Here is a 17537-nt window from a genome sequence, read left to right as displayed (position 1 = left end):
ACTATTGGAGTGTAATTTATGGTTTGACAGCGCCCTCAGCGTTGCATTTCCTTGACCCTGTGCACCACTGTGGGGTTCGATTAGCGACAGGAGCTTTTAGGATGAGTCCGGTGACCAGCATACTGGTGGAGGCTGGTGTCCCTCCACTGCAGATCAGACATACGCAAGGGCTCGCCAGTTACGCAGCACACTATCGTAGTTCCCCTAAGCATCCGAATTACCATCTCCTTTTCCCGCCGACAGCAGATCATCTCCCGCATCGGCGGCCCAGGTCGGGACTAAAGATTGCCATTCGCGTGCAGTCCCTTCTCTCAGAACTGGAGTCCTTCCCTGTACCACATCTACTTGCGGTCTGATCACGTACGCCTCCACGGTGTACGACTCGTCCGCAGCTTCCTCTGGACCTTTCACGTGGCCCTAAGGACTCTGTTAACCCTGCGGCGCTCCGCTGTCATTTCCTCTAGATTATTTACATGTTCTGGGGCTCTGAAGTGGTTTACACCGACAGCTCGATGGCTGATGGTCAGGTAGACTTTGTGTATGTTCAGGGAGAGGACATATGGAACAGCACTCCTTGTCAAATAGCTGCAATGTTTTCACTGCAGAGCTGGCAGCCATATCTTGTGCCCTTGAGCACATCTGCTCATGCTCTGGAGCATCATTTCTGCTCATTTCATTGAGACGACTACAAGCTATCGACCAGTGCTACCTTCACCTTCTTCTGATAGCGTCCATCCAGGTGTCCGTCTATGCCCTGGAACGGTCCCGTCGTTCAGTGGTGTTTGTGTGGACCCCTGGACATGTTGGAATCCCAGTCAATGAACTTGCTGACAGGCTAGCTAAACAGGCAACGCGGAAACCACTTCTGGAGATGAGCATCTCCGAAGCTGGCCTGTGTTCTGTCTTACGCCGCAGGGTTCTCTGGCTTTGGGAGACAAAATGGCATAACAGTACGCACAAGAAGCTGCGTATCATTAAGGAAACAACGAATGTGTGGAAGTCTTCCATGCAGTTTTCTCGCAGGGAATCACTTCTCCTTTGCCGGCTCCGCATTGGCCATACGTGGCTAATGCATGGTCACCTACTATGTCGCGAGGACCCACCTCAATGTCACTGTGGCTCCCAAATGACTCGTCCACCTCTTGCTGGACTGCCCACTTGTAGCTGCACTGCAACAGACTTTTAACTTCCCCACCACCCTGCCTTTGGTGTTGGGGGACAAGGCCTCCACAGCAGCTATAGTCTTACATTTTATCTATGAGAGTGGGTTTTATACTTCATGTAGGTTTTAGTGCATGTCCTTTGTCCCTCTGTATTACCCTAGTGCTTTTAGGGTGGAAGTTTTAATGTGTTGAAGAGTGGCTGGCTTCTCCTTTTTATTCTCTTGGGTCGGCCAGCCACTGTAATTTCCTTCCTTGTTTTACTCTCTTCTGTTTCTAGCATCTGTTGTTTTCTTGTCCTGTTTTGTTCCTTTGAGGGTTCGTTGCCTTTCCTTTGTTCTTGTGGTTTTTCCTTAATTTCCGTTTTGTGTTATATGTCTCATCCATTTTAGTCTCTCACGTGTGGCATTGTTTTATTAGGAACAAGGGACCAATGACCTCGTAGTTTGGTCCCTTCCCCCCTCTTTTAAACCAACTAAACTCAACTCTGCCTTTCGATGTTTACATTTTTTTGGTTGTTAGATGCTGTACCTACTAGCATTCAACCATACATACATGTCCCTTGTACTATGTAACTGTGTGTTACATGAGTACTTGTTATCATCTTCAGTTATTCCCATGTTGACTCTTAACTCGTATTATCTGCGTTTTGTGTTCCACAAGAAATAAGACCATTACATACAGGCCATGGCACCAACTTCTGAGATTCAGAGGAATTTGAGGTGATCTGTTTAGAACAGAAAATGCATGAACATTTTTGCACAGTTTGTATTTCACGCATAGTACATGCATCAGAGCTTTGCATATGGTAGTGCACCAGCAGTGCCTGTAAGTATGCCAACAAATATTAAGGTTACTTGTATTATGCCTTTGTAGCAGTACATTTATGCTGCCAAGATGACTTTCTGATAAACACACTTTTGTCTGAAATTGACTCAGAAATACCTAGTAATAACTACAGTATTAATGTTGTTGCAAACATTCATTTCTATTGTATTATGAGCCTTGTAGTGTATAAAAACCTTAGAAACTAATGCTCTTTCACAGATATTATCAGTTAAGAAAAGTAATGGCTTGACACTACTATTATATTTTTCTAGAATGGAAAGGAAAAGACATTACCCATACAAGAGAATTTGGAGAAAGCTGATGACGACTTGCCCACAGATGAGCAGCCCTACGGTAATGCAAATAATGACCAGGCAGATAAAGCAGAGAAACTGGTCCGTTTGCCTATTGGGAGAATTAAACACTTGATGAAAATGGATCCTGATGTTTCTCTTGCCACACAAGAAGCAGTTTTCCTAGTAGCAAAAGGAACTGTAAGTTTTGATGATTAATTATGCTATAAATTAATTTTATTGTTGCTGGTTCTGGAAATTTAGAGTTGTATTGCCACTTTGTATAATGTTGTACTGGCAAAATTTGACTCTGACCTCTTGAACATACCATTTTATAAGACACTGACTTTGTAACAGTAATTACATATTCCATGAAGTTTTGAGATTGCAGCCAGATGACATCAACTACTTGCCATGATATTTCAGCTGACAACTATTTAGCCACCTTCAGGTGAGTGTTTTGCACTGAAGACTGCTGTTTGACATCACTAACTTCTTACCAAAAGCTGCACGGAGACGCATGTGCAAAGGTAGCTGCTAAGTCTTCAAAAAATTGCTCCACATATGCAGTGCACGCACATGTGTAATGGTGATCATACATGTATGCTACCTGTTTTAATGTTGGCCCTTATTTCTAAATATATGAAAAAAATCACTAGGTCCCACACCTTGTCCAGTTGAAAGCCACCATCTTGATTACAAAGATATTCCACCAACATGTTTCCACAATTCATTAATAATTGAATCCCAGAATAATCTTGTCGAGACCAAGATTTTCTTTGCAGAACAATCTGTAGAATATATGAATATGATGATTGAAAGAACAGAAGCCATTGGTGACCTTGGAGCTCCTTAAGTATGAAATTACATTGAAATCCAGACCCTTGTAGCTGCTCACAGATGTTCATAAATATTAATGAGGACAGTTGAAAGTGTGTGCTTCGACCAGGACTAGAACCCGGGATCTCCTGCTTACATGGCAGGTGCTCTATCCGACTGAGCCATGGAGGACACAGAAGATAGTGTGACTGCAGGGAATTATCTCTGGCATGCTCCCCGTGAGACCCACATTTCCAACTTACAGGATTCGATAGACTGAATGTCGCGAGTAATGAGTATAGTGGGCAGGAGCACTACAAATGTAGTTTGTGGACAATAAGTTGGAAATGTGGGTTTCATGGGGAGCGTGTCCTTGATGGCTGTCGGATAGAGCATCTGCCATGCAAGCAGGAGATCCCAGGTTCGAATCCTGTTCGGGGCATACATTTTCAACTGTCTCCATTGATATTTATGAACACCTGTAAGCAGCTGAAAAGTCTGGATTTCAATTTAATTTAATCAGTAGAATGTCCTGTGGAGATACAATGCTCAGCTATGGCTGACTTACAGGGTTGCGATAGAATAATGCGGCGATCATGTTTAATGCAACTTTCACATGTGTTGCATATAGTCTGACCAGTGTAGGCTTTTCCATACTGGCAAGGCATTCTGCAGATTCTAGCCCCCGCAATCCCAGGTTGTCCTTCATGGAACAGAGAAGAGCACAAATCTTTTTAGGTGGTCAGAAGATTACTTTGACATAATGTTTCCTCATGATTCTGCATAATTTTGCCAAAATATTGCTGACACAGGAGGAATGGCCTGGACTTGAACAGGCCCTACTCCTTTGGATCTTGTGGGTGGTTTCATTTCTTCTTCATTAAAGCTGTGCTGATCTTACACGTGGAATCTCCAATATTTCTGAAGAGTTTTCAAGCCCACATACCAAGAAAGAGCAAGTAGTGGGGCAATGTTCATCCCGGCGTCCTGGATTGTTTACAGATTATTTCAAGATTTCTGACAATGATGTCGTGCAGTGTTGCCAAATTTCTTGTCCCCATCTGTCCTTATCATGCAGTTGACTGGCTGTACTTTTAAACTGGCTTATTGGCATCACCCCTTCACCTCCAGCCCACCTTTTCAGGCGATTTTGTTGTGACAGCACAAGATTGCTGCGGAAAAATGGCAGTGGCAAAAAGATAAACAGGGTAATACAGTGGAACCTCACTTAACAAGCACCTCCCATAACACACAATTGGCATAACAACAAAAACAAATTGTAAAAAAAGACATTGCTTAATGAGGTGATGTTTCACATAACAATTGACAATGATTTAGTATGACTAGTGCATCTTGTGGTTGCACGTTTTGCTAAACTTGTGTTCACACTGGTTTTTTGTGTGTGTGCAAGTGTCCCTGAAGATAAGTCACATGAAGACGACCATAAGAGAAAGAAAATGACCTTAGCAACAAAACATAAAACCATTGCCACCCCCCCCCACCCCACACACACACACACACACACACACACACACACACACACACACACACACTCTATACATCAACCATTTGCATTATTCTCAAGAACAAGGATAAGATTAAGGAGATACACTCGTGGAAATTGAAATAAGAACACCGTGAATTCATTGTCCCAGGAAGGGGAAACTTTATTGACACATTCCTGGGGTCAGATACATCACATGATCACACTGACAGAACCACAGGCACATAGACACAGGCAACAGAGCATGCACAATGTCGGCACTAGTACAGTGTATATCCACCTTTCGCAGCAATGCAGGCTGCTATTCTCCCATGGAGACGATCGTAGAGATGCTGGATGTAGTCCTGTGGAACGGCTTGCCATGCCATTTCCACCTGGCGCCTCGGTTGGACCAGCGTTCGTGCTGGACGTGCAGACCGCGTGAGACGACGCTTCATCCAGTCCCAAACATGCTCAATGGGGGACAGATCCGGAGATCTTGCTGGCCAGGGTAGTTGACTTACACCTTCTAGAGCACGTTGGGTGGCACAGGATACATGCGGACGTGCATTGTCCTGTTGGAACAGCAAGTTCCCTTGCCGGTCTAGGAATGGTAGAACGATGGGTTCGATGACGGTTTGGATGTACCGTGCACTATTCAGTGTCCCCTCGACGATCACCAGTGGTGTACGGCCAGTGTAGGAGATCGCTCCCCACACCATGATGCCGGGTGTTGGCCCTGTGTGCCTCGGTCGTATGTAGTCCTGATTGTGGTGCTCACCTGCACGGTGCCAAACACACATACGACCATCATTGGCACCAAGGCAGAAGCGACTCTCATCGCTGAAGACGACACGTCTCCATTTGTCCCTCCATTCACGCCTGTCGCGACACCACTGGAGGCGGGCTGCACGATGTTGGGGCGCGAGCGGAAGACGGCCTAACGGTGTGCGGGACCGTAGCCCAGCTTCATGGAGACGGTTGCGAATGGTCCTCGCCGATACCCAGGAGCAACAGTGTCCCTAATTTGCTGGGAAGTGGTGGTGCGGTCCCCTACGGCACTGCGTAGGATCCTACGGTCTTGGCGTGCATCCGTGCGTCGCTGCGGTCCGGTCCCAGGTCGACGGGCATGTGCATCTTCCGCCGACCACTGGCGACAACATCGATGTACTGTGGAGACCTCACGCCCCACGTGTTGAGCAATTCGGCGGTACGTCCACCCGGCCTCCCGCATGCCCACTATACGCCCTCGCTCAAAGTCCGTCAACTGCACATATGGTTCACGTCCACGCTGTCGCGGCATGCTACCAGTGTTAAAGACTGCGATGGAGCTCCGTATGCCACGGCAAACTCGCTGACACTGACGGCGGCGGTGCACAAATGCTGCGCAGCTAGCGCCATTCGACGGCCAACACCGCGGTTCCTGGTGTGTCCGCTGTGCCGTGCGTGTGATCATTGCTTGTACAGCCCTCTCGCAGTGTCCGGAGCAAGTATGGTGGGTCTGACACACCGGTGTCAATGTATTCTTTTTTCCATTTCCAGGAGTGTATATGCTTCAAAGGGAGTGATAAGAATATCTAGACAACAATTTTGTATTCTGGACGATGTCAAACAGTTGCTCCTTATATGGACAAAAGAAAAGTAATTGCAAAGTGACACAATTAACAAGAATATCATTTGTGAGAAGGCGAGACTGATTTTTGCTGACCTCAGTAAGAAGACACCAGGATCATCAGCGGCCAAAGAAGTGTTTAAGGGAAGCTGTGGGTGGTTCAGGCAGTTTAAGAGAAGAACCGGCTTTCCCAGCATTGTAAGGCATCGCGAAGCAGCCAGCTCTGACACAAAGGCAGCAGAGAACTTTTATCAGTAACTTCCAGATGCTCATAGATTCTGAGGGTTATCTGCCGTAACAGGTTTTTAATTGTGACAAGACTGGTCTATTCTGGGAAAAGATGCTGCAGCGTACCTTTATAACAGCAGAGGAGAATGCATTGCCCGGTCACAAGCCAATGAAAGACCCTCTTGCACTGCTATTATGCGCCAATGCAAGTGGTGATTGGAAACTAAACCACTGCTTGTTTACCATTCAGAAACTCCATGAGCCTTCAAGAAGTGTAAAGTCCACAAGAGTAGGTTAAATGTTATGTGGAGGTCCAACAACAAGGCTTGTGTGACACATGTTTTTTTTAGTTGGATCAATGAAGTGTTTGGTCCTTTGGTGGAAAAAATATTTGCTTCAGATGAATCTGCCACTCGTCTTACTCGTTATGGACAGTGCTCCTGCCCATTCTCCCGGCCTACAAGATCACTTCCTTGAAGAATTTCAATTAATCAATATCCATTACTCCAGCCTGTGGACCAGCTGATTATTTCTAACTTTAAGAAGTCTACGCTAAAGCACTCTTTGAATGTTGCTTTGAGTGTTTCGGAAATATCATTTCAACATCATTGTCTGCATTGAGATGATTGTAAAGGTGTGGGAAGGGGTTACCAAGAGATGTCCCACTCCTACTTGGAAGAATATTTGGCCAGTGTGTGCCATTGAATGTGTGACTGAGGAATTTGAGCATTTAGTCAACGAGATTGTGTCTCTGGCCAAGAGTGTGGGACTAGAAGTGAATAACAATGATATGGATGAGCTTGTGGAAGATCACAGTCAAGAAATGACCACCGAAGAGCTTATGGAGTTGCAGTATGTTTCACAGCCGGAAGTTGTTGAGAGGACTTCGGAGGAGGAGGAGAACTAGGCGGCAGTCACAGCAAAGGAGCAAAATCTGGCGTAATAAGAGAAATGCTGACAACATGGGAATCGATTGCGTCTAGTCCTAGTAAAAAAGAATTAGTTAAGTATTGTGAATAATAAAATACATAATACTGTATGTATAATTTTCTTTGAATAAATGGCATGAATAAGATAAAACTTTTAGTGCTTTTTCTGCGTGGAATGCATTGTTGTATTTTACGTCAATTTATATGGATAAATTGTTTCAGTAAATGAGTGTTTCGCCCTACGAGTAAGATTCTTTAACGAATTATGCCCACTATGAGAGGTTCAGTAGTAGTGGTGGTGGTGGTGGTGGTGGTGGTGGTAATGCCTTGTCCTAAGGTAAAGCCAGCTTAATATCTACCAAAAAGCTGTAGGTCCTTCAGGTTGCCTGCACGAGTTTAAAACAATGCATTTACACACAGGCGCGCACACACAGTATTTGCGTGCTTTAAGTTTAAAAGAAATGCCCATCAGCCACTGCAAAACAAAACATTGCACTCTTATCACACATTGTAGTTGATTAAGCTCTCTTACCTGAGTTTAGAAAGAACACCCCCAATACACCACTGTTAATTCCCTCACCATAGGAAGTATGGAGAGGGGATAAGTGAAGTTGCAGACTGTGTCCTGGCCATCTCATGTCACTTGAGTCCAGCATGCAGTACAATGAGGAATAAAACTGCTACATTTCCCTGTCTTCCACCCCACCACTCGATGCCTGAACCCTCACCAAGTCGCACACAAGGTGGGAGGTGGCATTGTGAAGTGACATGCCCAGATATGCCTGTTGCTCCTTGTCATTCAGTTAACACAGATAGGGGTGCCGACCCCAGCCAGCATCAACAGTAACGGGAAGACATTGTATTTGGTAGGAGCCACACCAAGGCCAGAAGCCTTCGGTGCACATTTTTCAACACGTTAATTATCCCATATAGGGATCCTGACAGTGGATTCTCGGGCAGGTGGCAGTTTAGTCAAAAGATGGCCGCTGACTACCAAGGTTACATGCATAGTACAGAGCAACTCTAAATCACTCTCGCCCTTAGCTAGTGTGGTGTACCATTCACCTCACAACAAAACTGTGCCTCAGTGCAGGCTGCCTCTCTGGAAAAAGTTTCGCAATAATTTCAATGACATGTTCAGTCACCTCACAAACTTGCCTTCCATGCAACAAAGGCAGGGTTCTGCGCCCGCCATGTCCTGTAGGTTAGCAAATTGTCGCAAGACAGTGTGCCTGTATTTGATGCTCACCTGCCTGGTAGAGAAAGGACTATCATGGAAGAGAGGAAAGAGTCTACACTTCTGACTTAAATGTCCTTGTGTTACAGATACTGCCATCACCACCCTCATGTATTACACTGACCAGGCTAGACGTGTAGCAAGGGTAGAAGTAGACTCCAGCACCTGACGTATACACACATGTGGCTGTGCTATGTCAACTGTAGTGGAGCAGGAACATTACTATGCCTAATGTAGTGTGGGAAGGCCTTTGGCATTCAGAGAGTTCCCAGTTGTCTTGGAATGGATAAACACACATCCATGAACACATCATGTATGGTTTTCTTTTTTCAAGGGAATCCTGTTCCATTCTCGTGCAAAATACTAACATGAACAGGTGACAATAGTTTTGGAGGTGGATAGTGATCATGCACCCTTCTCTTTGATGTAGACTGGAAAGGATCAGTAATATTGTGATCTGACAGAAACCAAACACTGCCACTAATAATATGTTAATGACAACACACATCCCACTGATTGTGGTGGTCTAAAATAGATCACAGCAGACTACAGTAGGCTGTTGATATCAGTTCCTTATATGGCTGTTTTCCATGGCACTGTGGTAATGGGAGAGGGCACACAGACACGCAGCAATCATACTCCATATATCCTCACACAGCTGACATATTTATATGATTCACTCTAGGCATGTAACAATATGGAGGAGCGTATGCTATGGAACCCACAGTCCTTCACATATCTGTGCAGTAAAATTGCCAAACTGACTGCGTGCAAATATATATTAAAGCAAATTATCAGACCACAACTTCTGATTAAGCCTCTTCATTTTCAAATAACTACTGCAACCCATATACATACATATATTTGAAGCCACTTACAAAAAACAAGTGCTTGCATACATACACATTTATAGTTGCTACATTCAGAGAGGTACTGTATGCCTTCTGTATGTGTGTATGGGTGCGCATATATATATATATATATAATGTGTGTGTGTGTGTGGTGTTGATATTTTTAATGAGTACGATGTCTGTATAGATGATTTACTTTTGTTTCTGATTCATCTATAAGAAGTGCTTCTGTCATATATGTAGACCACAGGCTGATGCAGACAAACATGCATTTGCGACTGCCATGAACACACCTCACGCAAAGAGCTTGTAGGTGTGGGAAAAGTAGTACTCGTACACCAGTATACACTCACTAAAGCATCTTTACTTGATAGCCGAGACCTTGACAGGCCGACCGGAGTGGCCAAGCGGTTCTATGCGCTACAGTCTGGAACCACGCGACCACTACGGTCGCAGGTTCGAATCCTGCCTCGGGCATGGATGTGTGTGATGTCCTTAGGTTAGTTAGGTTTAAGTAGTTCTAAGTTCTAGGGGACTGATGACCACAGATGTTAAGTCCCATAGTGCTCAGAGCCATTTGAACCATTTTGAGACCTTGACTCAACACAGGAATTCTATTTGATGGAAAGATATGTTGATTACATGGAAAACATGACATATATAGCTGTGCTATCTCTACTTCAGATATAATGAAAAATACCCTGGACCTTTGTAATTTTTGAGAGTCATAGGGCTCACAATGTGCATACTGCTATAAACACTTTTCTAGAACTTTGACATTGTGACACCACCCCACTGCCAACTGGTCCCTAGACTACAACAGCACATGAGAAGACTTATGCTACATTCAGATACAACAGCTCTTAAGGTTTCTTTCAAAGATGTCTGTGAGGTTAATGAATAAGAAAGAAACAAATATTCTTGTACAAAATCTTTATTAATTTGTGCATATAACATGGTGACCATTCTGTAAGTTATTAAGTGTTTGTGGAGTGATATTTCTACACCTTTAACTAAGCAAAATGTATTCTAATGGGCTCAATGGATATGGCTCAAGGAATGTAAAGTAGTTCAAACCGTATCAAAGCACATGGTATGTAAAAACTAACCATCTACATAGGATCAAACTCTGCATCTCCCACGCTATCGCAAACACGATGGCCTATACTGAGACCACGAATGCCGAGCAAGGAGTACCAATTTCTCTCTCCTCAATATACATCTGCCTTTGTCACCCTTCAAACCCTTTTCATGCTTCACCCACGTAACAAGATTTTTCCATATAGAGCCTTCCATAACGACTTCAGATCGAAATGTCTGCCAACTAAGGCTGGCAATGGTCAGAAGCAAGTCACTCCTGTTTGACTACTGGTATGGCCAGTACTAGCATCCCCCATAATTAACTGCAAGCTACACACATTATTGTTAATATTTTTACATGTTTGTGACACATAATACAAAACATTCTATAGATGTGGAAATAACATAATAATTTCCCTTGCACATGGCAGTAGTTGTCAGATTTTAGATAATCACACTTCTCAATTTCATTAAAAATCCAAGCAAAATCCTACATCATAGAATGTAAAATGTGTAATGATTTTGGTGCAGCTTTCCTTAATGAATTCTGGTCAAAAAGCAAACAAGATGGCATAAATTGAGTATCCTTGTTATGGAAATCTATAATGATATGGAATACAGTAATCATTCACTACATTTTTCAGGGAAATTGTAAATCATCAGTATGTGGGCACACTTTGAGACCCATGAGAACTAATTTGATTGTGTCATAACTTTTTTTAAAAACTCTGCATACATCGTACACGTGTGTTGGAAGTCTATGTAAAACCTCAGATCACTGCAGATGGAATTCAAAGCAGCGCAATGTGCAAGCTCACCTGTAGAGAGGATGAAACAGCCTTGCCTCTACCGGCATATGTTGATCTCAAATTTTGTCTAGTTCAGACTTGGTGAACACTCGCCATCACACCCGAACACTTACCATCAACACTGCTAAAACGCATGCACACAGGTCATAACGTTACGTCACTTTCTGGAAAAATCACCTAGCCCAAATCCCCCCTCCCGCCAGGGGGCTCTAGTCACTTTCATGAGTTACGTGCTTGGCAGTCATGGACCGTCATCCCTTGCAGTGCTGCTTCACTTTCCATGCTGCAAGTCCAACTATTCTCTTTCCCCATCTGCCTTACCATTGGTTGATCTTCATGATGCCAACCCTACTTTCATGTGGTTTTCAGTTTTGGATACTTGGGTTTCCCGAGCTGGTGGCCAGAGTGCGCTGCTAGTTCTTTGTAACCATAAACTGTGGGCACGTTTAAGTGACCACCATATAGCACGGTGTTGGAAGGTGGTATGTTACAGGTAATGGGGAGCTTGGCTTAGTCATCTGGATTGTGAGGATGGTAAAGACCTCTATAAGAAAATCCATCAATCTCTAGGTGTGCTACGCACCAGTGAAATGAATGTCTTTTAATCTGGAACAGTTGTTGGGGACAGCTTGTAGGAACCTGTCACACCTCAGTTGTGAAACACTTACCCAGGCAAGAGGGGCTTTGTCTGGGTGGACATTCCATCCGTAGTTTGTCTTGGGTACATCATAAAATGACTAACTTTCTTCTGTTGTTGGCTGCAAGGCCCCAGCAGTCTTTTGAGATAGAGAAGATTCTTACAATGCAGAGGGATTAGAGCCCACCAAGTTTCTTTCATGGCTACACCATGGGAAGAGGGGCAAGCCAGATATCTGGGAGTGGCCACTTCACACAATACTTTGTGTGAACTCGGACTGATTGGTAGACACTTCCTCCAATGAAACCATTTGTTGTTGTTGTTGTTGTTGTTGTTGTTGAAAACATTGAAGAAAAATTTAGTGAAGCATGGTTCTATTTAGTTAAAGGTTCCTCTGCTGTTGAACCGACAGCACTTCATACATGATTGTCTAGGCAACGTACCTGTGAGGACTGCCCCACACACAACTTTGAATGTGCTTCAAGCAATCAGCTTTCATAGAGCTGTTGCACTCCAAAAAGAATAAGGCTTCACACTAATCTCCAGTGGCAAGGGGTACATTTAGTCACATGTGTACAAAAAGAGCCCAAGGACAATTGTCAGGATACAGGGAATGTTCTCCTGGAGAAGGTTAAGGACATGTCACACAGGTGTGATGTGAAACCATATGTCCCACCACATATGTGGTGTTTCAGGTGTTTGTACTTACGGCATATGTCATATAGTTGCATGACACTCCCAAAATTCAGCAGTTGTGAACAATCACTTCAAGAAGGTAGTAGAAAAAGGAAGAGGAGGAGAATTGGGACAAGTCTCCTCTAGTGCCCCCAAAGGTGCTAGAGGCCCCCACAAAGTCGGATGCTGGGCCAATGTTTGTGGATGCGGTTCCATCCCCACTGGCGACAGGCAGTGCTGCTTCCTGGTCCCTTCACACCAAACCGGCCCACCAATCATGTGATCATTCAGCAGTAATGTAATGAGTATTACTGTCACTTACCAGGGCTAAAACACCTTATTTCCTCCTCTTCTGAGATTTGCATTGCTCTCCAAGAAATGCACTTCGCTAGTGACCAATCTCCAATGCTTCGTGATAATTGTGCGTTCTGTCGGAACTGTATTAGTCCTGAGAGGGCATCAGAAGGGTCAGTACATTGATTCGCACAGATGTCATCAGTGATTGGATTCCCCTGTGTACTGCATTGGAAGCAGTAGCAGTGTGGGGCGCAAGCAACATGAGCAATCAGCATTTGCAACTTTTCTCACCTGCATTCAGACCACCTTCATCCAATAACTTTCCTGTCCCCTCTCCCCTCCCCTTTTCTCCTACTTGGGGACGTCTGTGCACGCCACCCCTTGTGGGGGGAGTACTACTTTGTCATATAGGGTCCTTCTGATTGAACAGCTTCTCATGGACCATGAACTGTGCCACGTCAACAATGGTTCTCCCACCCACTCCAGTGCCACCCATGGCACCTTTTCAGCTATTGAGCTAACAGTCTTTTCTGTAATATTGTGGCCTTGGTACATTGGTCATTACACCAAGACCTTCGCAACAGTGACCTCTTTCTGGGGATCTTATCATTTCCATGCCAATGCCAGAGTGACTGACTGCCATTGTTGGGTGCTTCAAAGAACCAACTGACCTTTGTATGCCTATGCTGGCTCTTGTCCACCAGGGTAGTCTTTGCACCGGTTCATTGCTTCTTGCAGAACACCGTGCAACCCAATTTGCAATGGCATTTTCACCTTCTTTCTATCCGGCTAAGTTTCTACTGCAGAAATAACAAGTTGAAGCCCCCTTACAATATTTCTGATATATATTTTTTTTAATGGTATTATAAACTTTATTAATCACTTCTGCTGGTGGCAAAGCTCCTGAAACAGTAAAATGGTGCATAGAAATTTTTTTTCATTTGGCATGAAATTGCATTCCACCATCCAGCATCAGATCGATGAGAACATTGACCGACAGCATTGTTTAGAGACCAGCGACAGATCTCAGTTACACAGTTTGTGTGGTTACGATTCCTGGATACTGATACCAAAGATCGGTGAAAGAGATCTTGAGGACGCTGAAATAAAAGTTTGATAAAGTAAATGCCAATTGAACACTAGTAGCGTTTGGCTGTGGTCACCAAACAATTCGTTGGCAACTCTCCTCCTTCGGTGCAGCCTGAAAAGTTCGAAAATGCAACATAATAAATTGAGATGTGGCATTAATGGAAAACAGGTTCTTAATTCAAACGTGGCTCTTGTAGTTACATGGAACACTTGCAGTTTGTGAAACAACCATCGAAAGCAAATGAGAGAGAGAGAGAGAGAGAGAGAGAGAGAGAGAGAGAGAGAGAGAGAGAGCGCTCCCAGCTCCTGCTTTTATATAGTCCAAAAACAAATTATGGTGACTGCCTTCAACTTGCTTTACAGAGCAATATATAAAATTTCTCTGGAATATTCTGTATTGGAGCAGCACATAAATACATTCCCTACCTTAAATCGTGACCTTTTCTCCTTATTTTACAGATTTATTTACACAGATAAAATTTATTCTCCATGTATTTTAGCCTTAATTAAACGATTGGGACATACTCTATTAATTATTCGAAAAGCATATTTCACCCTTATGTTTCACTCCCCACTAGGCTGAATCCTATTATGAATCTTTCACTGCCTGGTAATTACTCCAGGCTCTTGTCTCACCCCACATCGCAGCTCCGGGACCTGATTAAATTCACAATCAGATGAATCCAACACCTGAATATTTCCCCAAGGCAACATGTACTAAAGGTCTGGAATCGTTGGCTCGCTCTTCAGCAAAATTTTGAAGAATGGAGGTCAAACCTTACAGGGGACCATCACATCAAGGCCGAAACATGTGGAACTCCTTTTAGTCACCTCGTACAACAGGCAGGAATACCTCAGGCCTATTCTAACCCCTGGACCCACAGGGGGAACACAGCGTGGTAAAGAGCAAGTGTGAGCAATGGAATGTTCTGCAGCAGTAAGGATAATGTTGGTGAAATAGTCCACCTGGTTATCACAACTGGGGAAATCTTGTTTGTTTGAAGGTCGCCAGGCAGAAGTAAAGCCTCCAGTCGGCCTTAGTAAGCTGCGATTTGGGTGTGCACGCAGGTGGGGTAGGAGTCAGCAAAATGATAGCACATGGGAAATGGCCACTCTAGTAGGCATCAGAAAGGACGGACCACTTGAGATGAAGGGCAAGCTGGGCAGTGCAGGAGGACAGGCCCAAATAGGAATAGGTGTGTGAGGAGTCTGAAAGGAATGTGGGTGGTTATGTTGTTCAAGGATGTCGGCCACAAGGTCACCTCTGACAGGTTCTGGAAGAACCCCAGAGAGGATGGTGCACATTAAGGTCACTGAGGCAGCTGTCCAATAATCTGGAGGAAGTCTGCCCTGGTGACATTGAATGACAGATGGATGTAAACGATACAAAGGGAAGAGGTCAAATGAGGAAGGAAAAGAACGGCAACAACTTTAAGTGGGGTAGTCAGGGAGATGGGTTAGCTATGACTGTCATCACCTATGAGCAGCACAATTCCCCTATGAGATAGGATGCCGACCTTGGGGGTAAGGTCAAAACGGATATGGAAGAAATGCAATAGCTCAAAGTGGTCTTGAGGATGCAATTTTGTTTTCTGATGGCAGAGTACAAATGGATGCTGCAATTCTAAAAGCAGCCATAAATCCTCTTTGTTGGGTCAAAGGCCACGAACGTTCCATTGGAGGAGAGTCAAGACAAGGAAAACATGAAGGGGTGTAATGTCAGTGCCTGCCAAGTGCCAGCCTTCAAAGGTTCACTGCTACAATGCACAGACTGGAGGATCCTGTTCCATGAAGGCTACAGAGGCATCGGCATTCTCCTTCTGTCTGTCTGGGGAGTCCAGGGCAGAAAAACAGTTGGTGGTGCGCACCAGCGACACAGATGTTGGCCGGGCGAGGGTATCAAGTTGCGCCACCGTCGATGAGGACATCAGAGTCTCAAAGAAGACCGTTTGCCTTTTTTGGACATCTTCAAGCCTTTCCAGTTAGCAGAGGAAGACTCAGGTGTTGGTTCGCTGGAGGGACGTGGGAAGTTTTCGCGGGAGTACTCCTTCTGTCCTTTCCGGCCCGACGATTGTGTAGCAGGTGACTTCACCCCATGAGGCGGAAGTTTGGTGGCTTGTTGCACAGCTGGAGGAGGAGACTGTGACCCTACCTTGAAGAAGGGCATTACACACTGGCAGTGCTAAATTTAAGGTTGCATGTCTGCATGACAATGTCCTCCATGGAGCGAGATGTAGCAAGAACAGTACTATAGGTGCCAGATGGTAGAATGCAGCATTTCCAACTAGCCAACAACTAGTGAGCAACTGGGTAAGGCATGTTTTCCTCCACCTGGATCTCCTGGACAGCCTGCTCATAGAGATACACAGGACAATCTCAGGAAGAGGCGGATGGTTGCCATTGCAGTTGATAAAGTGGGGAGGAGGTGAACAATTGCTCTCAGGAGCACCCCTACTGCAGGCTACACATTTGGCCAGGAGTCAACTGGACTCTAGACTGTGGTTGTAACAATGGCACTGGCAGCAATGCATCAGGTTCAGAATGTACGGTCGGACTGTGTTAATTTCATAGCCTACTTTTATCTTTGACAGAAGCACCACTCTATCAAATGTGAGGAAAAGAGTGCGTGTGGGCACTAAGGTTGCACCTACCTTTTTCATCACCCAGTGGACTGCAATGACACCCTCATCAGAGAGGTACGTTTGGATTTCTGTCTGTCAGACCATTGAGCAGCCTAATGTAAGTAACACCACAAGAAGAATTAAAGATTCTATGGGCCTCAACATGAACAGGATAACTGTGGAGGAGAGAAGCCATAAAATGTTGCTGGACTTGATAATCACTATTGGTTTCCAAAAGCAAAGTGCCATTGCGTAAATAAGAGATACAATAAACAAGAGATAAAAAACGGATTGATGTAGCGAAGGACTGACTGTCTTCAGTATGTGAAATGAAGAGGAACCATGGTGCAACTGGGAGCATCTTGAATCATTAGCCTCATTCTGTTTACATTTGGTAGATGTTCACAGTGAAAAAGAGGACTGGCTCATTGGGATAAAATCCTTCATGTTTCCAGGATCTCCGATGGCGTGCTCCTTCCAACCGAGGGGAGCCACTCAGAGTGGGGCACACCCACTTTAGGTGATTGTTCACACCTCAGGTCATACCTCCCTACCACCTGACAGAGGGACCAATCGGCAATTTGGGAAGGTAGCAGCTCTGGCAATCACACCTCCCTGGGCCTGGCCTTTACCGGAGGTACATGTGAACCCTACCTGTCAACCCGGGGCAGGAAATTACGCATTAACCACTCGCTTGTAATTAGTCAGATGCATGGGTTGGCCTTCAGAAGCACACGGGGAAGAAAAGGAGGAAGAAGAGGAGGAAGGAGGAAGAAGAGGAGGAAGGAGGAAGAAGAAGAAGAAGAAGAGAAGAAGAAGAAGAAGAAGAAGAAGAAAGGTCGGGGGGGGGGGGGGTTTATGACAGTGGTAGTTTGGCAGTTTCTGCCTA

At 44.7% G+C, this 17537-nt stretch overlaps 1 protein-coding gene across 1 annotated transcript in view; it reads left to right on the top strand.

Moving 5' to 3' along the window:
- Positions 1 to 17537, top strand: part of LOC124721947 (DNA polymerase epsilon subunit 4) — a 68448-nt gene that overhangs the window by 39258 nt on the left and 11653 nt on the right. Inside the window, exon 2 of the mRNA XM_047247110.1 lies at positions 2261 to 2482. Coding sequence (XP_047103066.1) covers positions 2261 to 2482 — 222 coding nt within the window. The remainder of the gene's footprint in view (positions 1 to 2260; positions 2483 to 17537) is intronic.

The sequence above is a fragment of the Schistocerca piceifrons genome, chromosome X, assembly GCF_021461385.2.
Source record: "Schistocerca piceifrons isolate TAMUIC-IGC-003096 chromosome X, iqSchPice1.1, whole genome shotgun sequence".
Classification (NCBI taxonomy): domain Eukaryota; kingdom Metazoa; phylum Arthropoda; class Insecta; order Orthoptera; family Acrididae; genus Schistocerca; species Schistocerca piceifrons.
Note: the sequence above shows the minus strand (reverse complement) of the source record. Positions and strands in the feature narration are given on the sequence as shown.